The sequence below is a fragment of the Pseudoliparis swirei genome, chromosome 20 (genome assembly GCF_029220125.1).
Source record: "Pseudoliparis swirei isolate HS2019 ecotype Mariana Trench chromosome 20, NWPU_hadal_v1, whole genome shotgun sequence".
NCBI classification, from domain to species: Eukaryota; Metazoa; Chordata; class Actinopteri; order Perciformes; family Liparidae; genus Pseudoliparis; species Pseudoliparis swirei.
Window position 1 is genome coordinate 17,468,549 of NC_079407.1, and position 23,577 is coordinate 17,492,125.

Sequence of the window (23,577 nt, forward strand, 5' to 3'; positions counted from 1 at the left end):
CAAAGTTCTATTACATTTGCTGTTTACATTTATTTGATTGCCTGCCAATCTGTGTTGGTATAAACTGCATAACTGAGACTGAAATCCATGTTTCATGTCGAGCAGTTCTTTTGACTGGTTTGTAAAGTAATTATTCCACATTTGAATAATTGTACTTTGTTTTCCTTTTCCTGCCATGCCACGGTCAGCCAGTCAGGTAGCTTAATCAGGGGGAAATAGCCTTGCTCTATTTGAAGCTCCTCCTCCTCTAGCACCTCCAAAGTTATTTAATCAACAAATTATATTGTGCGTGTTTAATCTGTACAAATGCTTTTACGTCAACCAGGCTAGCTGGTTTTGCCCGTTTCCAGTCCTTTGCTAATTAAGCTAAGCATACACAATTACAAGCGATCAATCACGTCATCTGACCTGCAATGCAGAGAATAATTGATTCCACCAAATGTCAAACTATGCCTCCTAATTCATAATAGCGTAGATGCGAGTTAAGAACTCGGACAGATTTTAGGCTGCAATAAATTCATAAAGTCAACAGAAACAAACTAAGAAGAGCCGGATTAGCGTGTTATAACGTCTAAGAAGAGCCGGATTAGCGTGTTAACGTAAGAAGAGCCGGATTAGCGTGTGTTATAACCGTCCCCTCTGATATGTCAAGGCCTGATCACACTGATGGAAGATGACAGTTTGAGGGGATTATAAATACTTCTCAGCGCTGTCTCCCCTCCTCACCAGTGGCGGCTGGTGAATTTTTTTTTGGGCGGAGTTGGGCGGCGCGGTTTAAATAGCACAAAAACAATGAAGAGAGGTTTTGAGTAGATAGAATAAAAACCAAAGCTTTATTTCAAGAACACAGCGTGCTCATCAACACTGTCCAATAACAACTATCAACACACTGTAACTTTGGGCATGAGAGGTTCAGAGCAGAATTCTTTAAGAAACATTGGGTTGGGTTTTAGAGGTTTGCAAAATAAAAGAGTTTCACCCTCACATGAAAGAGGTTCAGAGCAGATGTTACAGATGTGGAACGGGCATGGAAGAGTCGGCTCAGATGGTGGATTTTCCCAGCACTTATTTATTCTGCAGAAGACAACAGAACACACACATTTGCCTTCTGATCTGTCTCTGCACTTCCACTTCCCTCAGCAAAATAAAACCATTGTCCATGGAAGACAGGACCACATTAAATCTAAATAATAACAATTCTCATCAAAACCATGACATGTAACATACAAGGGAAAACAGAGACCCTAATGGACAAAATAAATAACTACATGAGCTAGAGTCATTTCAGCAGAAACAGAGAAAATTCTAACTTTGAACAAAAAGAAACACATACCAGAAGAAGACAGAACACACATTTGCCTTCTGATCTGTCTCTGCACTTCACTTCCCTAGACACAAACACACACAATTACAAAGGAAAATATACGGGTCGGGATGTAGCTAAACAAAAACATGCCAAAGTCAAAGTGGCTCAATAGACCACCAACGTATATATTGTGAACGGGTGACAACACGACAGCTGGATGTGTATTTATACCGATTACTGTATATAACAACATGTAAAAATTTTATTTATTTTTAAAGAATATAGCCAAAATAGTGCAACATCGTTTTCACTCAACTCACCCTCAGCAATATAAAACCATTGTGAGCAGGGGTTGCCAGTCTGTGTGACAAAACAGCCCCCAATCCAATCAAAACCAGCCCAAAACCAGCCCAATATCAGAACTCAAAATATGCCCATGCCAAAACATATACACTGCTTTTAAAAGTCCAACAGCATTGCTATTTGCCAAATATAGTAAGTAATATCAAGTAACAACATATGCTTAGGTTTACAGCATTAAAAGCATTTTTTCCCTAAATACATCTAAAATGGTAAAAAATAAAATGGCCTTGTTAGTTATATAAATAATAATTATATAAAATAATGTGTAGATGTGAGTTCTGTAGTATTTTTGGTAGGATTTAATTATGAATAAATTTATTCATGATTTTTATTAATTTTATTTATAGATATTCATGTAAAATTGTATGCAAAATAACTAAGGACAAAAAAGGACAAAAAAAACACTTCAAAGAACACTTCATTCATAGAGGATTCTCAAGAGAAAAACCTTGACCTGCAACTTGAGGCTCATGCCCAGTCGGAACATACGGGTCTCGATCAATGTAATCCGTAATTTACCGGCGCAAGATAAGGTTTCATCCGTTCATCCGGCCAATGCTTTGGTTACGACAGAAACAAAAAATCAATATCAATGTCGTAATACCGTAGCTCAACGAAAAGGGCTGAAAAAGGGAGGGCCTCTCTCCCGATATATTTTATATTTATATATTTTAGTGGTAGTAACAAGTAGGTTGATGACTATTTAAATCTTTTAAAGTGACAGCATTGCTATCATTTCAAATATAGTGTAATATCTACAAAGTAACAACATATGTTTAGTTGCCAGCATTAAAAGCAGTTTTCCTAAACAGTTTATTTCTATGTCCTAAAAAATGGCCTTGTAATTAGGATACAGTATATTATCATAAATAAAATGTGTACGTGTTGATTCGAGTCAGGAGTCAGTTGGATTTTGAGTATAGATTATTAAATTATTTCATTTAAAATTTTATTTAAAAGATAAGATATTTTTTTGCATAAAAAAACCAAACCAACGACCCCGAACAAAAAAAAAAAAAATTCAGCAACAGGGCCCGATTCCGCAGGAAAACCGCCGGACCTGGCACACCTGGCAACACTGTTTAGGGGAACATGGGGTCTGATCTGTGTGAATAGTCAATCGCGCGCCAGCATTTGTGACATTCTGTCCGGGTTTCATCCCCAAATGCCAATGTGAGCTTTGCCAAAAAAAATCAATCAATGTTGTATCGCAATGTACAATATAGACCAGCCGCCTGAAGGGGGGCTTCTCTCGTGGTATTAAGATATATATATATTTTTCACATTAACAATTAACTTTGTTGACAGCTTACTACGGTCTCCACACGGGGCGTCACAACCACGTTTATTTTTAATATTTATATGATTTGGCATATAATGTTTTGTTTTTTTCTTCTTCTTCTTTTTTTTTCATCTCCAAATTTTAAGAGGGGCGGCGCCCTAGCGCCCCCTATGGACGAACCGCCACTGCTCCTCACACACTTACGGATGGATTAAGGCATCTCGTAGGCTTGCGTTCAGCCTGCAGATGGCTGCTCCTCCTCCTTCCTCGCACCCTCCCTCCCTCCATCCATTCATCCATCCCCTTCTTCCTTCCTCTCGCTCTTTCTTGGTAGCCAGCGTGTCCTCTGGCAGGCGGCTCCTTCCTTTACTCTTGGCTATCATGGCATGGTGTTTCTAAACTGCATCTCTGGCAGTTCGATGAGTCATCGTATTCATTGCGCACACATTCAAGCCATCCAGGACATGTAGGTCTGAACATACGGTACTGAACCAATGAGAATTATCCTCTACAAAGCCCTTATTTGTGTATGAAAGTACACTTAGAATCATTGGGTATTTAATTCTGTTGTAGCAGGGTTAACATAAGATATACAATAAGATAGAATTGTATTTATCCTGAAGGGAAATTGTTGTGCTGCAGTTGCAGTACAATGTATATAGAATATAAATGAAAATATAAAAGTTTATATATGGTTGTGTCATAAGAACTGTCTGGGATTTTCATTATCTCCTCAACAGTCTCTTGACATTTGGAAAAATAAATGCCAGAGAAGCCCAACAATGTTGTTGTTGGGTTGCAAATGTAAATGATCTCCATCAGAGTCCTTAAACAACATGTATGTTTTAAGAGTATCTTTATCTGCTGCCAGGGCCACTGCAAAGTTGACATTTAAGCAAAACAAACTGAGAATGTGTTGACCTTTGGACGCGCCATAGCTGTGTGAACTTGCTCACACATGGCTTGTGCTCACAAATGTCAGCACGGTGAGGTGAACTGCAAGGAGAAATAAATATCATGACAGAAGCGATGACGGTATATGAGCAAGGCTTTATGTGTCCGAATCGTCAGGACCTACTGTTTGTAGGATTATCTCTGCGTACGGCTGTAAATCAAAAGAGAGGAAACGAAAGCCTCAACACATGCTTTTGTTTGTTCACGTTGTGTTGTTGGTGTCATAATACAACTTCTTTTCATAATTGTTCTCTCCTGGTCCACATTTGTTCCCAGTGAGTCTGTTTCATGGAGTGCTGGAGATTAAGCCAGAAAAAGAGGCCACACACATACACACACACACACACACTCACTCGTAGTAGTGCCTTTCTTGATTTTCCGCCGGTCTTTTTAGGGTTTTCGAACACAGAGTCTGATGTAATTTATTTCTGTCTGGTTGATGACAATGACCTGCAACCTGTCAGCCATTGTTGCTTCATATATGATCTTACGGGTGTCATATTCTGGACAGACTTCTACTAAACTCAACAAACCTGAAATCCATCAAAAGTCTTTGTGTAAAAAAAAATTTTCAGGGAATAAAAATGTTTACACAAGCTGGATAATTTAAGAGTATATACCTGTTTTTTTTCTTAATTAATAAGATGAATAAGCCTTGGGTTTCACTGACTTTTTGACAGCTCCTTTGACAAATGGATTAGACATTTTGTGAAACTAATGTCTGGTGAAATATGGTCAGTAATTAACAACATGTGTGCTTTAAAAAGTACGGACAAAGCCGATTGGAACAAGATTAAGCACACAGATGACCTCCTATGAATATAAATAAAAATTCAGGAGGAGAGCAGGTTATGCCAGTCCCATAAAAGACGATTTACAGTAAGTATTCACTGTTTAACTGTCCGAAAGGCTTTGCTGGTGCTGAAAAAGAAGTATCTTATTATTCTAGTTGCTTGTATCTCTCTTGCTTTGTTTTGATTAACAGTCAAAAACAGATACAGCTTTAATTCAGTTTCTTCCTAACGATTATTGTCATTAACGATTAATCTGCATAAATTATGAATTGTAAAACTGTTCTAACATCACACAACTGTTGAAAATCCTGACGTCATCAGTTGTCTTGTTTTGTCTGGCCAAAAATCCAACCACCCAAAAATATCAAATCTGCTGACCTAAAACCAAAAAATTACCATTTGAGGAGATTAAGCAAGAGAATGTTCAGATTTATTAATACAAAATAAAAATAAATTGTTTATTTGATTATCAGCATAGCTTGACTAAATTATGTAATTTCAGCTCCTCTCCAGAAATTGGTTAATCGTCGCTGTTTTTTTTGTTGCATGCGCACCGTTATTGTGAGATATTTGGGCAATATGTCCAATAGGCTGAGCTTTGTGTCAGACAGCGTTGTCTTTCTATTAGAGGTGGCAGATGAGAAGTCTCCACAAGCGTTGATGGGTTTATTCACAATATAATCTCTAGCACACCACAGGTATAGATGGCTTATCCTGTGGGTATTGAATCCCACACAAGAAGCTGTCACAGCACCACTCGGTGGATGTCCCACACAGAAAGCCTGAGAAGGAGCTGTCGGTCCACCTGTGGGCGGGTGTGTCATCACACTCAGTGAAAGTATCGGAGCTGCTCCTCCCAATTCAGACACAAAAAAAAGCTCAAATTGCATTGTATCAGGTTCCACCAGTGGAGACGCCACCCGGCCTCAGCCCCCCGTCACTCGACCTGGTTTAGGGGTCAGCACAGACTGCTCAAGTTAATCCAGCGAAAGGATGAGAGGACGGGCTTCTGCAGGCCGAACAACGTCTGCAGCTTTAAAGTCCAGGTAGTGAGTTGTTCCATGGATGGATTTTCAGTTGGTTTAGGAAGGAGCAAGGCCACACATACTGTGCAACTGACAACATGAACGATACAGAAACATGACAGTATGCTGTATATATATTTTCCCTCCACTTAATATATACTATTGTTCCAAATTGCCGAAGCAACAGAAACTCACAGACGGATACCCAATTTTTATTTGGAAGAAATTGCAAGAAATGTTGGGTTGTGGCGAGACGTGTCCAGAGACAGCTAGGAACACATCAAGACAATCTATTAAATCTGTGGAAAAACATCTTGCTTTTCCTTTGAGAAGTTTCCGTAATTAGAGTAGCAGTAGCTATTCAAAGACACACATCATTTTATACATCATTCAGTACAAAACTGCTGACTGACTATATGCCAGTTTAATTAGTCTATTTTCAGTATGAGTATTATGACAGCGGGCAGAGAATAGTAGTGTGAAATTAGTGTAAATGGTAAATATGAAGTTGCGGCCAACAGGCGCTCGCTTACCTTGGCATAAAGACTGGAAACGAGGAGAAACAGCTCGGCTAATGGTCATCCGATATCAACACCTCTAAACCGCACTAATCCTGTAGGTATTGATGAATGTGTTTGTCAGGTGGTGGATTGTCATCTTCAGAACCGTCAAATGTAGGGCTGCAACTAATGATTGAGAACAAAAACTGTGATTGCTAAGACATTTGCAAAAAAATTGTTTCCAAGTTTTCAAGGCGACCCATAAATATAAAATATACTGTAATGTACGCTACAAGAAATCATGTTGGAGTTTGAACCAACTACTACTCTTTCAACAATTACATATTTTCACCTTTATGATAAATGTTGGTACATGGAAGAATACCAGTCACTGTAATGTCTCTAAATTATCAAAATTAATGATTGTTCAAATGTGGATGCTCAGAAGAAAGAAGTCACGACTTAAAAACACATAACAAACCAGATGGATTTGCAGGATGATAGGAACTCTATCTGAGATTTTTTTAAACAAGCTTCCTGTTTTCTCTTCAACTTCCTGAGAGGAGAATCGGGGAGTCTAGTTTCCGCTGTGAAACATGGAGCCCTAACAGAAGGCTCTTGTGGAATTTAGGGTTTTGTTTGTGTATCATAAAGTTAATCCTGGGTACAACTTGAAAAGACCAAAAGTGTTTAGTACGAGGATGAACATAAAAGCTAGTGCTGAACTCCAGTTCAGTCGAGGCTGAGAAAATACTTCACGTGACAGAGGTCTGCTGAGAGTGTTAATCCAGCCACCCAAAGGCCTCAGGCTTTTTGATTGAGTTTGTTCAGCCTGTCTCCACAGCGCCGCCCTCTCCAATGGCAAACACACTGAGGTTTGTTTCGGAGTCTCTCTGTCAGTTAATATGGAACCGGTCTCAAGCTCACTGTCACCAACGATGGTCGCTCTGTGCGGCCTGCAGACCGGTCGCTATCGCTTGAAGAATAAACCCTCCGGTGCACCGGTGAGATTAAACCGGAGGGATTTGTACTTCTCACCGTCTGCCTGTCGGGAGCCGTGCGCACAGTGACGAAGCGTGTTGTGACGGCGGTCCTCGTGGTCTCGCCTGGATGAATGAATGGCTGTTTAATCTGCGCCTGAAAAGAAGATTTAAGCGGGGGCAATAAGAGGGGAGAAGGATTTGAGGTCCACGGCAGTGATGGGTTTCACCAGTGGGTGAATTTGACCTGCAGACGGGCTGAATGCTAACACAAAGGGATAACGTGTGTGCCGCTGTCTGACAGTGACTCGAACATGATGGTCTGCAGCAGGGTTGCCAGGTCTGTGTGACAAAACCAGCCCAATGGCCAATCAAAACCAGCCCAAACCAGCCCAATGGCCAATAAAACAAGCCCAAAAAACAAGCCCAATATCAGAACTCAAAATATGCCTGTGCCAAACCATATACACTGCTTTTAAAGTCCAACAGCATTGCTATCATTGCCAAATGTATTGTAATATCTACAAAGTAACAACAAATGGTTAGTATGCCAGCATTAAAAGCAGTTTTCCCAAACAGTTATTTCACCTAGGTCCTAAAATGGCCTTGTGTAATTAGATACAGTATATTATCATAAATAAAATATAGCTCTGTGAAGGTGTACTGTAGACCAATTCACTGACGGACAAACTAACCTGATGCTTTGTCTTGAGGCTTTCTCTTCCCTTTTCTCTCTTCCTCCCTGCCTGGACAACATGAATGTACTGTTTTTACTTCATATGCATTTACTGTAGTTAATGCAATACCTTATTTCAACTGAAACACCTTATCATGTTGCTTCACTATATTTTTATCAGATACTTATAGTTCAAACAATGTACGCACTCGACAACTGGAGAACGGAGCAGCATTTCGAATGTGTTTCCCCGTTTTGCTGTGGTTTTGGAAATCACTGTGGTGCGCACGAATCTCGGTTTTGCAGTACCGACAAAAAACGTTGGTCTCATCCCCGTTCTATCCATTCTTTAATTCCGTTTTCACTTTCCCATTCTTTCGTATATTTCTTCCCGTATTTAGCCCACTTACCGGGTGGCATGTTTCTCCAGTGTAGCTAGCTACACTAACTACCAGACCAGAGTTGGGATCGAGCGGGTCGCGGGAGACTGAGAGCGGCGAGAGCTTTAGGTGCGTGTGTGTATGTGGGCGTGTCCCATGTCCATGTGTGTACGTGCTGATCTGGAGTCAGTTTGGTAGGATTTGGGTAGAAATAAATTATTTCATTTAAAATATGGATTTTTATTTAAAGATATTCATGCATGCAAAATAGGTCTACCCGAACCAGCGGACAACAAATTCAACCCGCGGCAACACTTCAAAAGTAGCCCAATTCCGCGGGAAAACCGCGGACCTGGCAACACTGGTCTGCAGAGCAGCTGGAGAGCCTCGGCTGCTCTTGCAGTACGTGCGGACGGAAAGAGGCGATGCAATTTTAATGAGGTGATACTGTCCGGTCTAAAGCTGCTCCCTTGTGACATCCCAACGTGACGCTGAAACACTTGTTTATCAGCCTCACCCTGGATGTTCACTGACGAGGGTGTGAACTGTGGTCCGAGACAAACACTTGTGGGAAACTTGATTTAAAAGAGGCGCAAGTGAGGTGCAAATTCCCACTTGCACGGATGTGCACAGAGGAGTTTTCCCTTTGGGCTTTGGAACAGTTACATTGATCCTTTAATGGCTGCATTAGGGCTGCAAACGATTATGCCGACTGATAAAGCTCTCCGCTATTTCTACAATCTTCAGAATATTTTAACCACATAAAAGAGCAAATTTGTTACATTTGAGAAGCTGGGATCAACAGATATTAGGCTAATAAATAAAATCAACATTGTTTTCTGTTCTTCAGCTAATGTTTTAATCAACTAATTGATTTTTGAGCAATTCAATCGAAGTGGGCCCTTTGTCAAATTTGTGATTAGAGTAGATAAATAATTGGCCAGTCAATCGATTGGCTGATCGACAGCAAAAACTATTTGTAAACAATTGTGATAAGCTCCACAGCGTTTCATCAAGCGGCTGACAGCGTAAGACTAAGTGTCGACCGCATCCTCGCAGCCCTGTGATGTGTTCTTCATGCTAAATGCTAATATGAATACCATGTTCACCATCTTGGGTAACATTGGCTAATATGAAGCCAATGGTATGGCTAACAATGCTAAGCATTCATTGGACTTCTTTGGGTATTTAATTGAATCATTGTGAAGCCCTATTTGAGATTTTCCATTTTGTGGTCACAGTGCTCTCCAGTCTCTTCTAGAAAGCCCTCAGTAGCCAGAGAAGACGGATGTAATTGAACTGGAGCGGCGTTGCATCGGCCCAACCCTTCACTGCTAATCTGCTGTCACAAAGCGCCAGAGACTTTGACTCACAGGCGACCAAGAGAGTCGAGCAGTATTCTCAGCAGTGGGGCCCGAACACATGAGTGTGTGGCTGCGGGAGCTTCTCTGCGACCATGGGAGAAATGATCCTGACAGTCTGTGACTTGGCTCTTTTCGCCTGTCTCCCTTTCTGTGTGTCAGATACGGGGCCTCTGGCTGTCCCCTGTCCGGAGCGGAGAGCCTGTCGCTTCCCATCTCCTCTCGCTGTGCGGTGGTGGTGCTCTCGGTGATGCCGATGAGTACTGCAAATGATTTCACACTACACCCGAGATGCTGACTCGACTCTCCTAGCCTGTAATCGATTGACCCTCTTTTACAGTCCTCTGTGGCTTGTTAATTGGACTCCAGCTCTCATGCTGACACAGTGACCCAAATGGAGGAGAATTACTGCTGTCTCGTCATGCATTAACCTCCCTCCACCCCCACCCCCCTTTTCAACGACGCTCCCTCGCTCTCAGGCCCTCTCAGCCCCTCCCCTCGTCATCAGCTACCTAGTTTCATAGCAGCTGGGTCGACGAGACAAAGTGCACTCCCGTCCTGTCACATGTCGCTGTGCCTCTGGGAGCTGTGGTCAGGTGACGCTGCAGCCAGCCATATTAAAGCACCAAGAGACAATCGCTGGCTTGTTTGCACACTGTTGTCCCTTAATCATTTTAAATATAATTTAGGCATGGCCAGAGTTACGAGAGGCCTCTTTGCACAGCACGTCAGATTGAGCTTCAGGGCCAGTGACTTTTGAACAAAAGCACATTTACGTGCGTCTCTCTTTCCTGCAGTTTCAGCAGATGTAATGGGGAAAACAAAGCCAACATTTAACAGACTGCAGCTAAAGATTTTGCTCCTTATGAACCCATTTAAGCAACAAATCATTTGGTTGTCAAAGTGTCAAAATGCCTTTTTTACAGGTTCCCACAATCGCAAAGTGGCATCTTTAAATGTCGTCTTTTGTCTGATCAGCAGTCTAAAACCCAAAGGAGTTTATAAACGGAGCAGCTAATCAGAGAAGCTGGAAGTAATGAATGTTGAAATCTATTAACCGTTTCTCAGACTAGCAGACTTTGAAATGAACACTGTGAGATCATCTCTGTTCCAGAAACAGCAAGAGCGCTGAAGACAGTTGCGAAGCCGCTGACATCTCAAGAGATGCGCCACCGATTTCCTCTTTTGTGTTTCTTTTAACAACCTTTGTGTGTCTGGATGGTTGCAACCTTAGATTTGATGTAGCAGCTCCCCCCTAGTGGCTGCTGCCTCCTTTATTTACATGTGTGAATATTTCATGATGAGATCAGGGTAGGGATGTCCTGACTCCTGATGAGCCGTGGCACTCGTTCATCTGGCCCTAAGACAGGCCGGGGAGGGCTCCACAAAAACTAAGTGGACGACTGAAATAAAGTCTTCCTTTGAGGAAAAAATTAGGAAAAGAACCACAAAACTCTTCTCACTCAAGCAAATCGTCAATGTTTCCTGAGGAAGAGCCTTTCGCTTGAAGACCCTTTTTTATTCTCAGGAAAACGGAAGTCTCTTGAAACAAGCTCTGTTTTATCTGGACTGAATAGCAAGGGCGAAAATTACACACTCACTCAAAGCTGTGAGAGGGTCTATAAAAGTAGCTGGGAAGTCATCATTTCTACATGTATTATAAATAAAGAGAATAGAATCCAAACTGAAGTTTTGTCCATCTGCCAGACATTTCCTCTGAGGGGGAGAGGAGGAAAGAGTCCACGTTATTAAAGCCAGAAGCTCAAAGATCTGACTTTAATGTGCAGTGTGTGGATGGCACTGTGTGTTTGTACGTCATCCAGAGTGGTGAGTCGGAGAGCTTCTCATATTAGAGACCGAATCAAACTAAAGGCAACTCTGCGTTGCTCTCGTAGACTGTCAAAGAAGTTGTTTTTCGCTCCAAATGTCCTCAGTTGGGGTCAGAGATGGGGATCTCACTGAATGTGATTTTTTTAAATGGTTGATCATCCTTGTCGAGATGCTTGCAAACAGTTTTGTCTGCAGTCATATTTTATTTGGAGTGATTTCAATAATAACAAAGCTCTTTTGTTGTTTTGTTGCAGTGAGGGTGTCTTCAAGTGTCCGGAGGACCAGCTCCCGTTGGACTATGCCAAGGTATGATCATCACTCTCACAACACACATGTGTCTTCTCAAATATGATCCTAATAACACTATTGGCATGAAGCTAAAAACAGTCTCTGGGTATCATGTGACACGGTGGTGCTTTGAGCTGTGTGACAATGCTAACATTCCGATGTTAAGCAGGTCCAACGTTTATCATGATCACCCATGTAGCTTTGTATTTTAGCATGCTAACATTTGCCAGTTAGCACTAAACACTGTATAGTTGAGGCTGGTGGGAATTATATTATTTTGGCAGCTATTTGGTCGGTGTCCTTCAGCGAGACACTGGACCCCCAGTTGCAGGCGCTTCACTGCAGCTGGGATGGGTCAAATGCAGAGAAGAATTTCCCCACAGGGATCAATAAAATTGTAAATTTATTTATTTATTCTTTAAATAAAAGATATTGGGCACATTTAAATGTTGACCCAGGGACATGAACGTTTGTGCAAAATTGAATGGCAACCAATCTACTAGTGGTCAAGATATTGCATTCAAAACTATAAAACACACAGCTTCATGGTGGCACTATAGGAAAGGTCAAAGGATTACTAGAGGATTAACCCTCTGGGGATCATAAATATCTGTATATAATGTTATAGTAATCCATCCAATAGTTGCAGAGATATTTCAGTCCACAAAAAAAGGTGGACTAACTTACAGACCAACATATCTATAACCATTTTATGTATGTATTCATTCATTACATTTAAATAAATTGGAACTGATGCAATGTATGTCGGGCTCCAAGGCCCAGCTAATTTGCAAACCTTGTCCGTAGAGGCATAAAAAAATTTAAAAAAACATCACCATACCTTACAACCATCTCATATATGTTGCATATGTGTATGTGTTTCCAAATTCACAACAGTATGTATGCATAGTTGCCAAATGTGCACAATTATGTGTGTGTGGTTTGTGTGCATTCAGCCAGCATGGCAAACAAATACAAATAACCCAGAGTCAGCGGTTGCATTTCATTCCTTTACACATTACAGTGGGAAAGAAGTACGTTCAGTTGATCCAGCCATTACATTTTCCCTTTAAATAAATCTCTCCCAGAAGAAAAAAAAAAAAGTGGAAACCAAATTTCAACGGAACTTAACTAAAGGCGGTTATCAAACTGTGCCTGAGGGGGAACAGAGACCGAGTCAGAGAATGGCTCTCACACGTGATATCCTCGTTGTAAAGTGAGAGAGTGAAACTAAATGATCCGGGATTACTTCTGAACTATGCATGAGAGACTTCAAACCCAACGGACAGTTTCTGATCAGCCCAATGTCTGAGCAGCTTTTGGCATCGATTGAAAGAAGTCTTGTGTAATTCTCCCATGCAGTTACTTAGCATGAGCTTGAAATTGGCCGCCGAGCTAGTAACCGGGAGCTGCAGCAGCGCATGTCTGCATGCTGTGCTGAGAGCGTTGAAGGCGCCTGTAATAGCAGGGACTCTCCACGGGAAGGATGTGCTCATGGTGCACCTGTCAGACGTTGTTATTTACCAAGGCTCCCAGTCGCCTGCAAATTACCCCGTCTTGGTGGTCTGCTGTCGGGGTAGCGCTCGATGCACACCGTCCTTCAAAAAAAAACAACAGAACAAGAGTGTTGCCGTCATTAAAGGATTGTGATGCTGTTGCAGTAATAGTAACAGTAGTTGTAGTTTGCGACCAACAATTGCTAAAACAGACAGAAGAAAAACCCTAGTTTGAGCTCCAAAGAGCTTAACCCCCCTGATCTGCCAGGGTCTAAGTTATTAAAAGGTCATTATTGTCGTCTCCTTGCAGATTCCAAGACTGGAACAATGAGAGAGTGTCTCTGTTTGCTTTGGAGGATTATTTTTCCCCTCTTTGCCTCTGCTGAAAGAATGTGATTATGGCAGCAAAAACGTCTGCTTCAACTGTAACGGTGCCGCTCGTCAAGCATCTGTTTTATTGTTAGATATATGTGTGTCTTTAGATCATAGTTAACAGGTTTATCTGATCATTTTGTTTTGGCAGAGGCCTATATCCCCGAACACAGCAGCTAAACAATGCGTGAGTTAGGTGTTTCATTCTACATTATTGTTCAAATTCTATTTCAATTAGAAGGCCATGGCTCTCAGGTTTCGTTGCAGAGGCGCGTGAGTGCAGTCGGCTGTCACTGAGCTGTGATGGCCTTTTGAGGAATAATAATATAGTAATAACTAGAATGGTCACTCGGTAGAGCGCATACTTTCGCATATCACAAGATTGGGCATTGAATTATGAACATGTTGGCATTAGTTGCATGCCAATTGGATAACAATTGACCGTGCTATGGTAAAAAGAAGATTTTGACCTTTGACCCGATCGATCCCAAAATCTAATCAAATGGTCCCCGGATAATAACCAATCATCCCACCAAATTTCATGCGATTCGGTTTAATACTTTTTGAGTTATGCGAGCAACACGCATACAAATAAATAAATAAATACACAGCGATAAAAACATAACCTTCCGCATTTTCAATGCGAAGGTAATAATCATTCATCTTATATCGCGCTTCTCTAGACACCCTACACCAGTGTCGACTGCGAGCTTTAACTGAACCGGTTTAGGAGGATTTGTTTAGCCTAGTTTAGCATGAAGACTGAAAGCGGGATTAGGGGGACATACTTGCACAATTGCCTATCAATGGCTCCGAAAGTGGTTTCTCCAAATGTTCAGATTTTCATGCATTAGGAGTAAAACACCATTTGTTTGCTAGTTCGTTGAGTTTTACATGATTTATTCACCGCATATGATACACTTTGGGAAAGTTGTATATTACAGTCTTCCGTCATGACTTGGTCGGCTCCTGCCACTGCTACACTGACCTTGTTGCGCTTGTCTCCAGATCTACCCGGACCCAGAGCTGGAGATACAGATCCTGGCGCTGCCCATCCGCTGCATCCACAGTGAGGAGGGCTGCCGTTGGACCGGCCAAATGAAGCAGCTGCAGGTGAGAAGCTTTGATATCCTCTCATCTGTCTCCCATCTTCTGTTTTATGACTGTCTGCTGCCTGATCAAACACTAAACTAACATGTGTGGGTGTGTCTCATTGTGTCTCCCTCAGGACCACTTCTCCACCTGCGCCTTCAATGTGATACCCTGCCCCAACCGCTGCTCCGTCAAGCTGACGCGCCGCGACTTGCCCGACCACCTGCAGCACGACTGCCCCAAGCGCAAGGTCAAGTGCGAGTTCTGTGGCAGCGAGTTCACCGGCGAAGCCTACGAGGTAAACGTCGACTCCAAACTTTTTTTAAATTCTAATTATTTTCCTGTTACTCAGCGGGAACTTGACATAAATGACCCAGAGTGACAGCATATAGTTTCCATGCCTGTATGAAAGACATCTTTGTGAAAAGCAGCGGGAGAGGAGAGACGAGGGCACGCGTGTTGGTCTCATTTAAAAACACACGCGTGTGCTTTCCAGAAGGAAAGAACCTTTGAGTGGGTCTCTCATGCCCAATGTGCTTTCCTCGGTGAGCAGCTGAAGTAGCTCAGAGACTTCTCACTAACACCTCTGTTGTTTCCACCGCCCCTCCTCTGTTTACTCCCGCCCACATGGTCGCCCCTCCGCACACAGTTACACCGGCATTCATCCACCTTTTGGCTCTCACATTGGAATTGCTCACTCATGTTTACAACTGCGTATAATTCAAAACCATTCATTAATGATTCATGCGCAGATTACTTTTCAATTAAATTATTTTTCAATTGATCGATGGTTTGGGATTATTCTATGCGATGACACAATTTGTGAGACCCATTTAAATTTCCCAGGGTCCTAGACAGATTTCAATTCAGAACAAGAGATAAAACAAGAGAAACGCAGCAAATCCTCACGTACCAGACGCTACAACCGCAGAATGGTTGATGGTGAGGGAAGAAAATATGCTTTAATGATTCATCTATATTCAAAATATTTACTTGACATGCCGGCTTTCTTTTGTCTGATTTGATCAATACATTTTTTATCAAAGCCATCAGAGTACATTTTATTTAGTAACATTTTCAAAATGTTGTTTATTATTACCAATAATTATTATTATCCCTTTTTTTTCCCATGAAGGGTTATTTGGGAGTTTTTCCTGGTCCGATGCGAGGTTTTGGGACAGGGATGTCTATGTGTACAGATTGTAAAGCACTCCGAGACAAATTTGTAATTTGTGAAATTGGGCTATACAAATAAACTGAATTGAATTGAATAATTAGTTTATTGGTTAGCCCCACACATATGTATAATAGCCTCATTGCTCAGTAAAATTGTATATATTTTATTCATTAAAATGCAGTTTTGTGCTATAAAGTAGTACATAAACTGCATTTGAGTACACGGTAACACCGACTTTATCTCCAGTGTTACATGTGTTGACTTTATAACCCTGATGTAAATTGTAATGACGTGTTTCCTCTCAATCCCAGAACCACGAGGGTGTGTGTCCTCAGGAGAGCGTTTACTGTGAGAACAAGTGCGGGGCGAGGATGATGCGTCGTCTGCTGTCCCAACACGGGTTGGCCGAGTGTCCCAAACGCACACAGCCCTGCAAGTACTGCGGCAAGGAGTTCGTCTTTGACACAATCCAGGTCAGTTTCACACGAGGTTTACCACCTGGATCTCAAATAACTGTTTTCATCTTTTTTTAGTGACATTCCTTTATGTTATATTTGGCATGACTGAGTCAGTCCTTCTCAAAATGGGACTCCTGTCAGTATCGTCCTCCCCTGTCATCGGCACTGCATGTGGCTCCTAGAGGTTTCCAGCCGAGGATGGCCCAGAGAAGGCTCATGTGGGTCATGGTGTCTCTGTCCCGTGGCAGCCGGATGTTAGTGTGAGCTGCTGTTTTGATGCACCTGCCTGTGTGCACATCTGGCCAGAAGCTGACTGCCAGTGTCACTCTCCCCTCCCCCACATGTGGGGCCCAAATGTAATGACCCGGTTTAGGACACAACGTGTTTTATAATTTCTTTATGATGTTCATTTTTTATTTTTTTATTTGATCCCCAGTCAACATAAGTTCAGCTGAATTGAGGGCCTTTTGCCTCCTGATGTATGTTCGATTTTATAGAGGTATGGTGATATAATAATTGTACTTTGTAGATGGAAAATAAACAATCGTGTTTAATTTATTTATTCTGGAGGCAGCAACTAGTGATTATTTTTTTTCTACGTCTGCAAAGTCTTGTTTATCAAATTACACATCGATGTAATTAAATGAAAAATAATAGTACTCATATGACTGTTGGATGACATTTTATAGTTTGAATAAATATTTAATTAATCAAGAAAATGATAAGAGCTAAAAATAAGTAGTTGCAGTCCTATTTTCATTACTGATCAATCGGCGGATAATTTCTTTTGATTCATATTTCTTTTTGTAAAAAATATGAAGAAAAAGAAAGTTTCTCTTTTATCCGGCCGACAATCTAAAAACACAAATATATTCAGTTTACTGTTAGTTAAGAAAGTGAAAAGCAGCAAAAAAAAGCAATAACCATTAGAAACAGACAATCAGTTATCAAATTACCAGTGTTGGCGTTATTGGCAGAATGGCCCCAATACATTGTGGTTTCAGGCTGCGTGACCAGTGGTTTTCTTTCCTTGCTGGTCTATTTTCTGCGTTCTTATTTTTTAATACCACACGTATTTTTGTTTTTCTTTCAAGGACATTTTCCCTTGTGCAGCCATTAATCTGCAACCCCGCCGTGCAGCTGTGTTCTTATCGCTCACAGGTCAGCTGTGCACACATTTACATTATCCTTGACTCCTTCACAGAACCATCAGTACCACTGCCCCCGGTTTCCTGTCCAGTGCCCAAACCAGTGCGGCACACCCAACATCGCTCGAGAGGATCTGGCGAACCATGTGAAGGACAACTGCGGCAGCGCGCTCGTTCTCTGCCCCTTCAAAGACGCTGGCTGCAAACACAGGGTGAGACTGACCTGCACCGTCAAAGATGACTCCCTCTCGCTTCGCGCTATTATTGTTAATCAACTGCCAAGCTTTTTTGTCTTTGTTGTTTACAAGAGTATTTTTCCATCAAATCATGGCTCGCTGTTTCCAAAGTAATGCTTTTTGTCTTTTCGAACGTAAGGCCCTGTACAGTCTATTTTAATGAGAGCAATGCTATATTCTGACTGCATTTCCGTCTATTTTTTAAACTGACATCAATTTGAGGATGTGGAAATGCTTGAGGAAGAGCGGCAGATGAGCGTCATACTCGCGCCGCATAGTCTGTGGAAAACTTGATGTGTAACATTTCTAGATGGAAAGCAAAAACATGTCTCCACAGCAGTAGCGTGACTATTAAATGTAATAATCACATCATCCACATCGTTGTCCAGCTGTTCAAGGATGTAAACAAATACATTGTTCAGATAATGCACACTGAACTGAACACCAGACGGCAGCCACATTGTTGCTGTAGTATGGAACATGTCACAAACTTCTCACCCCTTCATCTCAAAGTCATAGTTCAGTTCAATGAAAAGACACACAAAAAAGAGCAGGACTTTACTTGCTACTTAAAATCAATAATTTTTCATCAGTCTTCACCAGATTATTTGTGCAGTAGTACACTAATGTGGCACAGGTGTTGCTTCTATCTCCTATATTGAAAGATGGAACTGTACACGACTCAATAGTAGGAGCTGAAGTAAGGGACTGTCTCAAAGTGCGAGGGCTTTTGTTATTCATCTAAACCTCCTCCCGTCGAATAATAACTTCTAGTTTAAAAAAAAAATCCAATTTATTATTTGTATTTTCCTGTTCTGAACACCTCTGTATTTCTTACTCAGCTTTTAATAATGAATCTCTTTGATTTCTCTCTGGCAGTGCCCCAAACTGGCTATCGGGCGTCACCTGGAAGACACCACTAAGTCTCACCTGACTATGATGTGTAACCTGGTGGGGCGTCAGAGGCAGGATATCCTGGAGCTGCGGCGGGAGATGGAGGAGTTGTCCGTCAGTCACGACGGCGTTCTCATCTGGAAGCTCAGCGACTACTCGCGCAAACTCCAGGAGGCCAAACTCCGCAGTAACCACGAGTTCTTCAGCCCACCTTTCTACACTCACCGCTACGGCTACAAGCTGCAGGTGTCGGCCTTCCTGAACGGTAACGGCAGCGGCGAGGGCTCCCACCTCTCCGTCTACATCCGCGTGTTACCCGGAGAGTACGACAGCTTGCTGGAGTGGCCCTTCTCTTACAAGGTGACGTTCTCCATCATGGACCAGAGCGACCCGTCGCTTTCCAAACCCCAGCACATCACGGAGACCTTCAACCCCGACCCCAACTGGAAGAACTTCCAGAAGCCCAGCAGCAGCCGCAACTCGCTGGACGAGAGCACCCTGGGCTTCGGCTACCCTAAGTTCATCTCTCACGATGAGATCAAGAAGAGGAACTACATCCGAGACAACTGCATCTTCGTCAAGGCTTCTATAGAGATTCCCCAGAAGATTATGGCTTAAGATCCGGCATTTGTTGAATTTCTTTTTACGAGGGCGATACATAGGTTGAAGACTGGAACTGACACTTAACCTTGAAACTTCGACACACTTATGACCCTTTAGGTACTTTCTGCCCTTAAAGCCTCTCCACCACAGAGCGAGTCTGTTTGGCTGTGTGAAAAGGACCTTGATACATCACGGAGGAGAAAGTGTTTGGTCAGCAAAACCATCACACTCTGGCGTTTCTTTTTATTATTATTTTTTGTTTTTGTTTCTGTTTGCTGACCTTTTATCACAGTCTACAACAAAAAGCCTTGGAAATCAAACAGTGCCTAGAGAGATTATCTTAAATTATATTTGTGTTGTTATTTCCGCAGTACAAATGATAAGGATTAGGAAAAGATATGGAGAAAAAAACAGGGGTGAAAGGCTTCACTAAGCCTCTGCACTTGAAGAAGAGAGAACGTTAGACTCTGGTTAGAGACGTCCTTTTGGGGTGATCTAAAGAAGACGGCGCTCAGCAGACTCAAGCCCGACTGCCTTTTGTTTACATGCTCATACAGTATACTCTCATTGATCCGTTAACAAACACAGAGCCCGTGGTAAGAAACTGCTTCAGGTTTGTGGACACAAAAACATGAAATCAACGTTTTCAAGTGGGAAACTTGCAGCTTCAATCTTGGTAGTTTTTCGTGTTTTAAATGAATAATTTTACATTTTGGTTTTGTTGACTGGGATCAATACTACTTTCCTGTCTGTACAACCAGCAGCCAAGTAGCTCAGCGTAGCGTAAAGACGAGAAACAGGCTGAAACAGCCAGGCTAGCTCTGTCCAAAAAAAACAAACATCCACCGACCAGAAGCTGTAAAGCTCCCTCATCCGCCACGTTATGTCTCATTTGTTGAATCCATAAAAACATTGGTGACCAGAGCCAGAGTCGCTGTTTCCACCTGATCAGTCGTAATGCTCGGCTAAGCTAACTGGCTTCTATGGAAAGATATGAGAGTGGAATCAATCATCTAACACAGCGGAAACAACAAATAAACTCATTTTCCCCAAATGCCAAAATGTTCCTTAAACTATAATTAAACATGCCTCTAATAATACAGAACAATTCTCCAACTTCTGAGGTTTAAAAAAATAGAATGAAAACTGTCGAGATCAACCAAGCTGTTTGTTTCTACCTTTTCTTTTAAAGTGGACACGTTTTTCACCTGACAGCATTGAAGCTACACATCTGTCTCCTCCAGCTAACTGTCCGTGACTTGTGTTTGTCAGTAGTGCGACCCAGTCGTAAATAGCTTCTGGAGCATGCTCATGTAGCAAACACACACTTCATAGAGACCCTACGAGGCTCCGTGTCTATTGCGGAGCTCACCAATACGGGAAAAAAGCACCTTTCGCTGGTCTTAAGATGAGCAGAGCAGACAAAGAGGCCAGTTGTTGGACGCGTGCATTTAATAGTGAAGAAAAAGCCATGCGGCCTTTTTATACCGTATGTCTTTGCATGAGGGTTTTAGGGGTGAGCAGGGCATCATAAACACATGCATGCTTCATGTGCTACCACCTGGACCACATCTTTGTACTGTAACCTGTATTCTTGAAGTCCTCTCCCGTTGATGGCTATTTTGTCTCTTTCTTTTGTACCGTTTGAAAGTTGACGAATTGTCAAAAAGTGTGTTTTTTGTTGTTGTTGTTTTTTTTATATAATGAAAATGTGAACGCTGTTGGTAATAACCTATAAAAACATGAACACTTGGCTGTGAAGTGTATTGTTTTACATCACCTTGGCACGGGTGTTCGGTACTATTTGAAAAGATGGTTAATGGAATGGTCTCTGCTAATAAGTGGGTGTCTCGGGACTGACTACACCTTGTGTTGTTACCATGGTCACCTGTGTGTGTCTTCAGCTCGGCACACAGTGCGGTGATGGGTAGCGGTTGGAGGGATGTGAGATGTACCCGTCTCCATCACAGCATCATCAGAGGGGTGGAGGACTTTGATGATACAGTACACTCATGACATATTTGTGAATACTAATGTGAAAATGCGGAAGCACATTCTGTCTTTTTATTATTATACATACAAAAACTCCTGATTTCTTGTCATGATGCCAGCTGATGTTTTACAGTGATTTAAAGAGGTGAGAAGATAACAACTTTTTTGTAAGATTCTGTATTTTTAAAAATACTTGGCTGTTTTATACAAACACTTTTTGTTGGAGAGTCGGGGTTGACTTTGGGAATTTTCAGACCCTTTCGTCTCTTTGGACATTTGGATAATTTGTTTGTACTTGTGGTTTGAGCCTCACATATTCTGTCTGTATTATTTCCTCTTAAAAGTATTTATTTTAAGGAGCCGTCGTATGAGTTTGAACCGATGGCACAAACGTTTTAATATGTTGATCGATGAGTGTCAATTTCTTAGTTGAAATAAAATATCATATATTACAGTTGTTTTACCTATTTGTGTTTCATAGAGTGCAAACTCTGGTAAGAACAAAAAGATCTGCACACTGTTGACCACTTTTTTAAATCCTTATAACTTCATAACAACGTTCTTTAAAATGTCCTCTAGTCGCCAAGCCACAATGATGTCACTTTAGTATTTTTAAAAGCTCCTCTAGAAGGCACTAACTGTTTTCATAGGCAGTAGTATGCCAAATGGGACATAAAGATTCAAGTCAGACCTGATGTGAATAAATGTATTTGTGCACTAATCTGACTTTTTTAATCCCAATATAGATACCGATACCAAGGCCGTGGGTTTGGCGCGATACTAAGTACCGATCCAATACCAGTGTTCAATTAATAAGCTGTATTCCTCACCGTGTGAAAGTGACTTGAATAATTTGTTTATGTGTAAGGCAACATCCGGCTTGATTAAAGCGTTGTTTTCCTAACTGTAAAACTAAATTTAAAAAAATAGATACATAGGTATAAATGTACAGAAATTTTACTTATTACTAGTATGACTTAGCATCTCATAATTATGACTTACTATATCGCAGAATTATGATTTACTATATCATAATTATAATTTAGGATGATATAATTATGACTTACTATCTCATAATTTCAATTTACTATCTCATAATTATTAGGTCTTTCTCTGAAAGCCTTAAATCTTAGTATATAATGTCAATATTCATTAATGTCAATAGTCAATAATAATGTCTTTCCTTAGGAATAAATCTGACCCTGTGAAGAACCTGAGGAATAAACGCTACTGCATATATATTGCATATATCCCATATGTGGTGAGGTACTACAATTTCGGGGACATTGATTGAGGAGAGGGACTTCACAACCTTTGTCACAGGTGGTTGCATGGTTTCATATTCAGTTGTGAGGTCCTGAAGGCTTTGCTGACTAATTTTGCCCGTTGTGAAATGACGTAGACAGGCTCTTGAACAGCACTTTAAGAGCATTTCTGATTGCACATTGGTCATAGAATTCACTCCAGAATTCAAGAGACAATCTCTCACAAGTCCTTCATGATCAAACCCCGTCTCAAGTGTTCCACCTCGCAGTACAAGCTGGACTTTGATGTCAACATCTGGAAGTCCTTCATCGCGGAAAAGTTCCATAAGCTCTGGAAGTACCTGCTATCTGTGAACAACCAATATTCTCTTCACCCTCTCACTGGATGACATGGTTTGTGGTGAAAAGATTAAATGCTAAGTAATAATTATGAGAAAGTAAGTCATAATTATAAAATGCTAAATTGTAATTATGAGATAAGTCATAATAATGAGATACTAAGGTTTTACATCACTTGCAAGCTTGCATGATCTCTGTGTGTCAACTTGCTCACCGAGTTGGAAATGTCTTGGTCTGTCTGTGTCCTGATCGGCGGCCACTTCCAGGCCTGTGTTCTGACTTATGTAACTTTGTGCCTGACAAAAGTAAGACTGAATTACAACTCTTTATTACCATTGATAAACGAAAACGGTACTTATAAACTGTAGTTCAGTAAAGCTAATTGCGTCGCGCTCCCCAGGAGCAGCAACCTCTGTGGGAACCAGTCCGGATGGTGCATGGGCATGATGGCACTTTAGGTGCACATCATTTCTTGATCCTGGTATTTTTTGGCATACTGCAATCAACATATGTATTGGGGCATAATGTATCTTCCTCAGCATACCTGGTTTTGAACTGGATGTATATTGTTTCCCCGAATTAGGCTCAGTGATGCGGGTGTAGCCAAGTTGTGTGTTTCTTTGTCTTTGTTTAAAAGTATGTCTGCTCTAACTTCTCTTGTCCCGCCTTCTCCACTCATTATATATTGAAACGTATTTGCATGTATAAAAAGAGGTACTCCTTCTGTTCTGGACAGAACATACGATCTGATGAATCCACATGTGCC

At 41.5% G+C, this 23,577-nt stretch overlaps 1 protein-coding gene across 1 annotated transcript in view; it reads left to right on the forward strand.

Annotated features, from left to right (window-relative positions):
• traf4a (tnf receptor-associated factor 4a) overlaps positions 1 to 21,661 on the forward strand; it is a 41,953-nt gene extending 20,292 nt beyond the window's left edge. Inside the window, exons 2-7 of the mRNA XM_056441518.1 lie at positions 11,706 to 11,757; positions 14,616 to 14,720; positions 14,836 to 14,997; positions 16,188 to 16,349; positions 17,539 to 17,694; positions 18,598 to 21,661. Of these exons, the coding sequence (XP_056297493.1) occupies positions 11,706 to 11,757; positions 14,616 to 14,720; positions 14,836 to 14,997; positions 16,188 to 16,349; positions 17,539 to 17,694; positions 18,598 to 19,230 (1,270 nt within the window). The 3' untranslated portion in view covers positions 19,231 to 21,661. The remainder of the gene's footprint in view (positions 1 to 11,705; positions 11,758 to 14,615; positions 14,721 to 14,835; positions 14,998 to 16,187; positions 16,350 to 17,538; positions 17,695 to 18,597) is intronic.
• Positions 21,662 to 23,577: the final 1,916 nt, after the last annotated feature.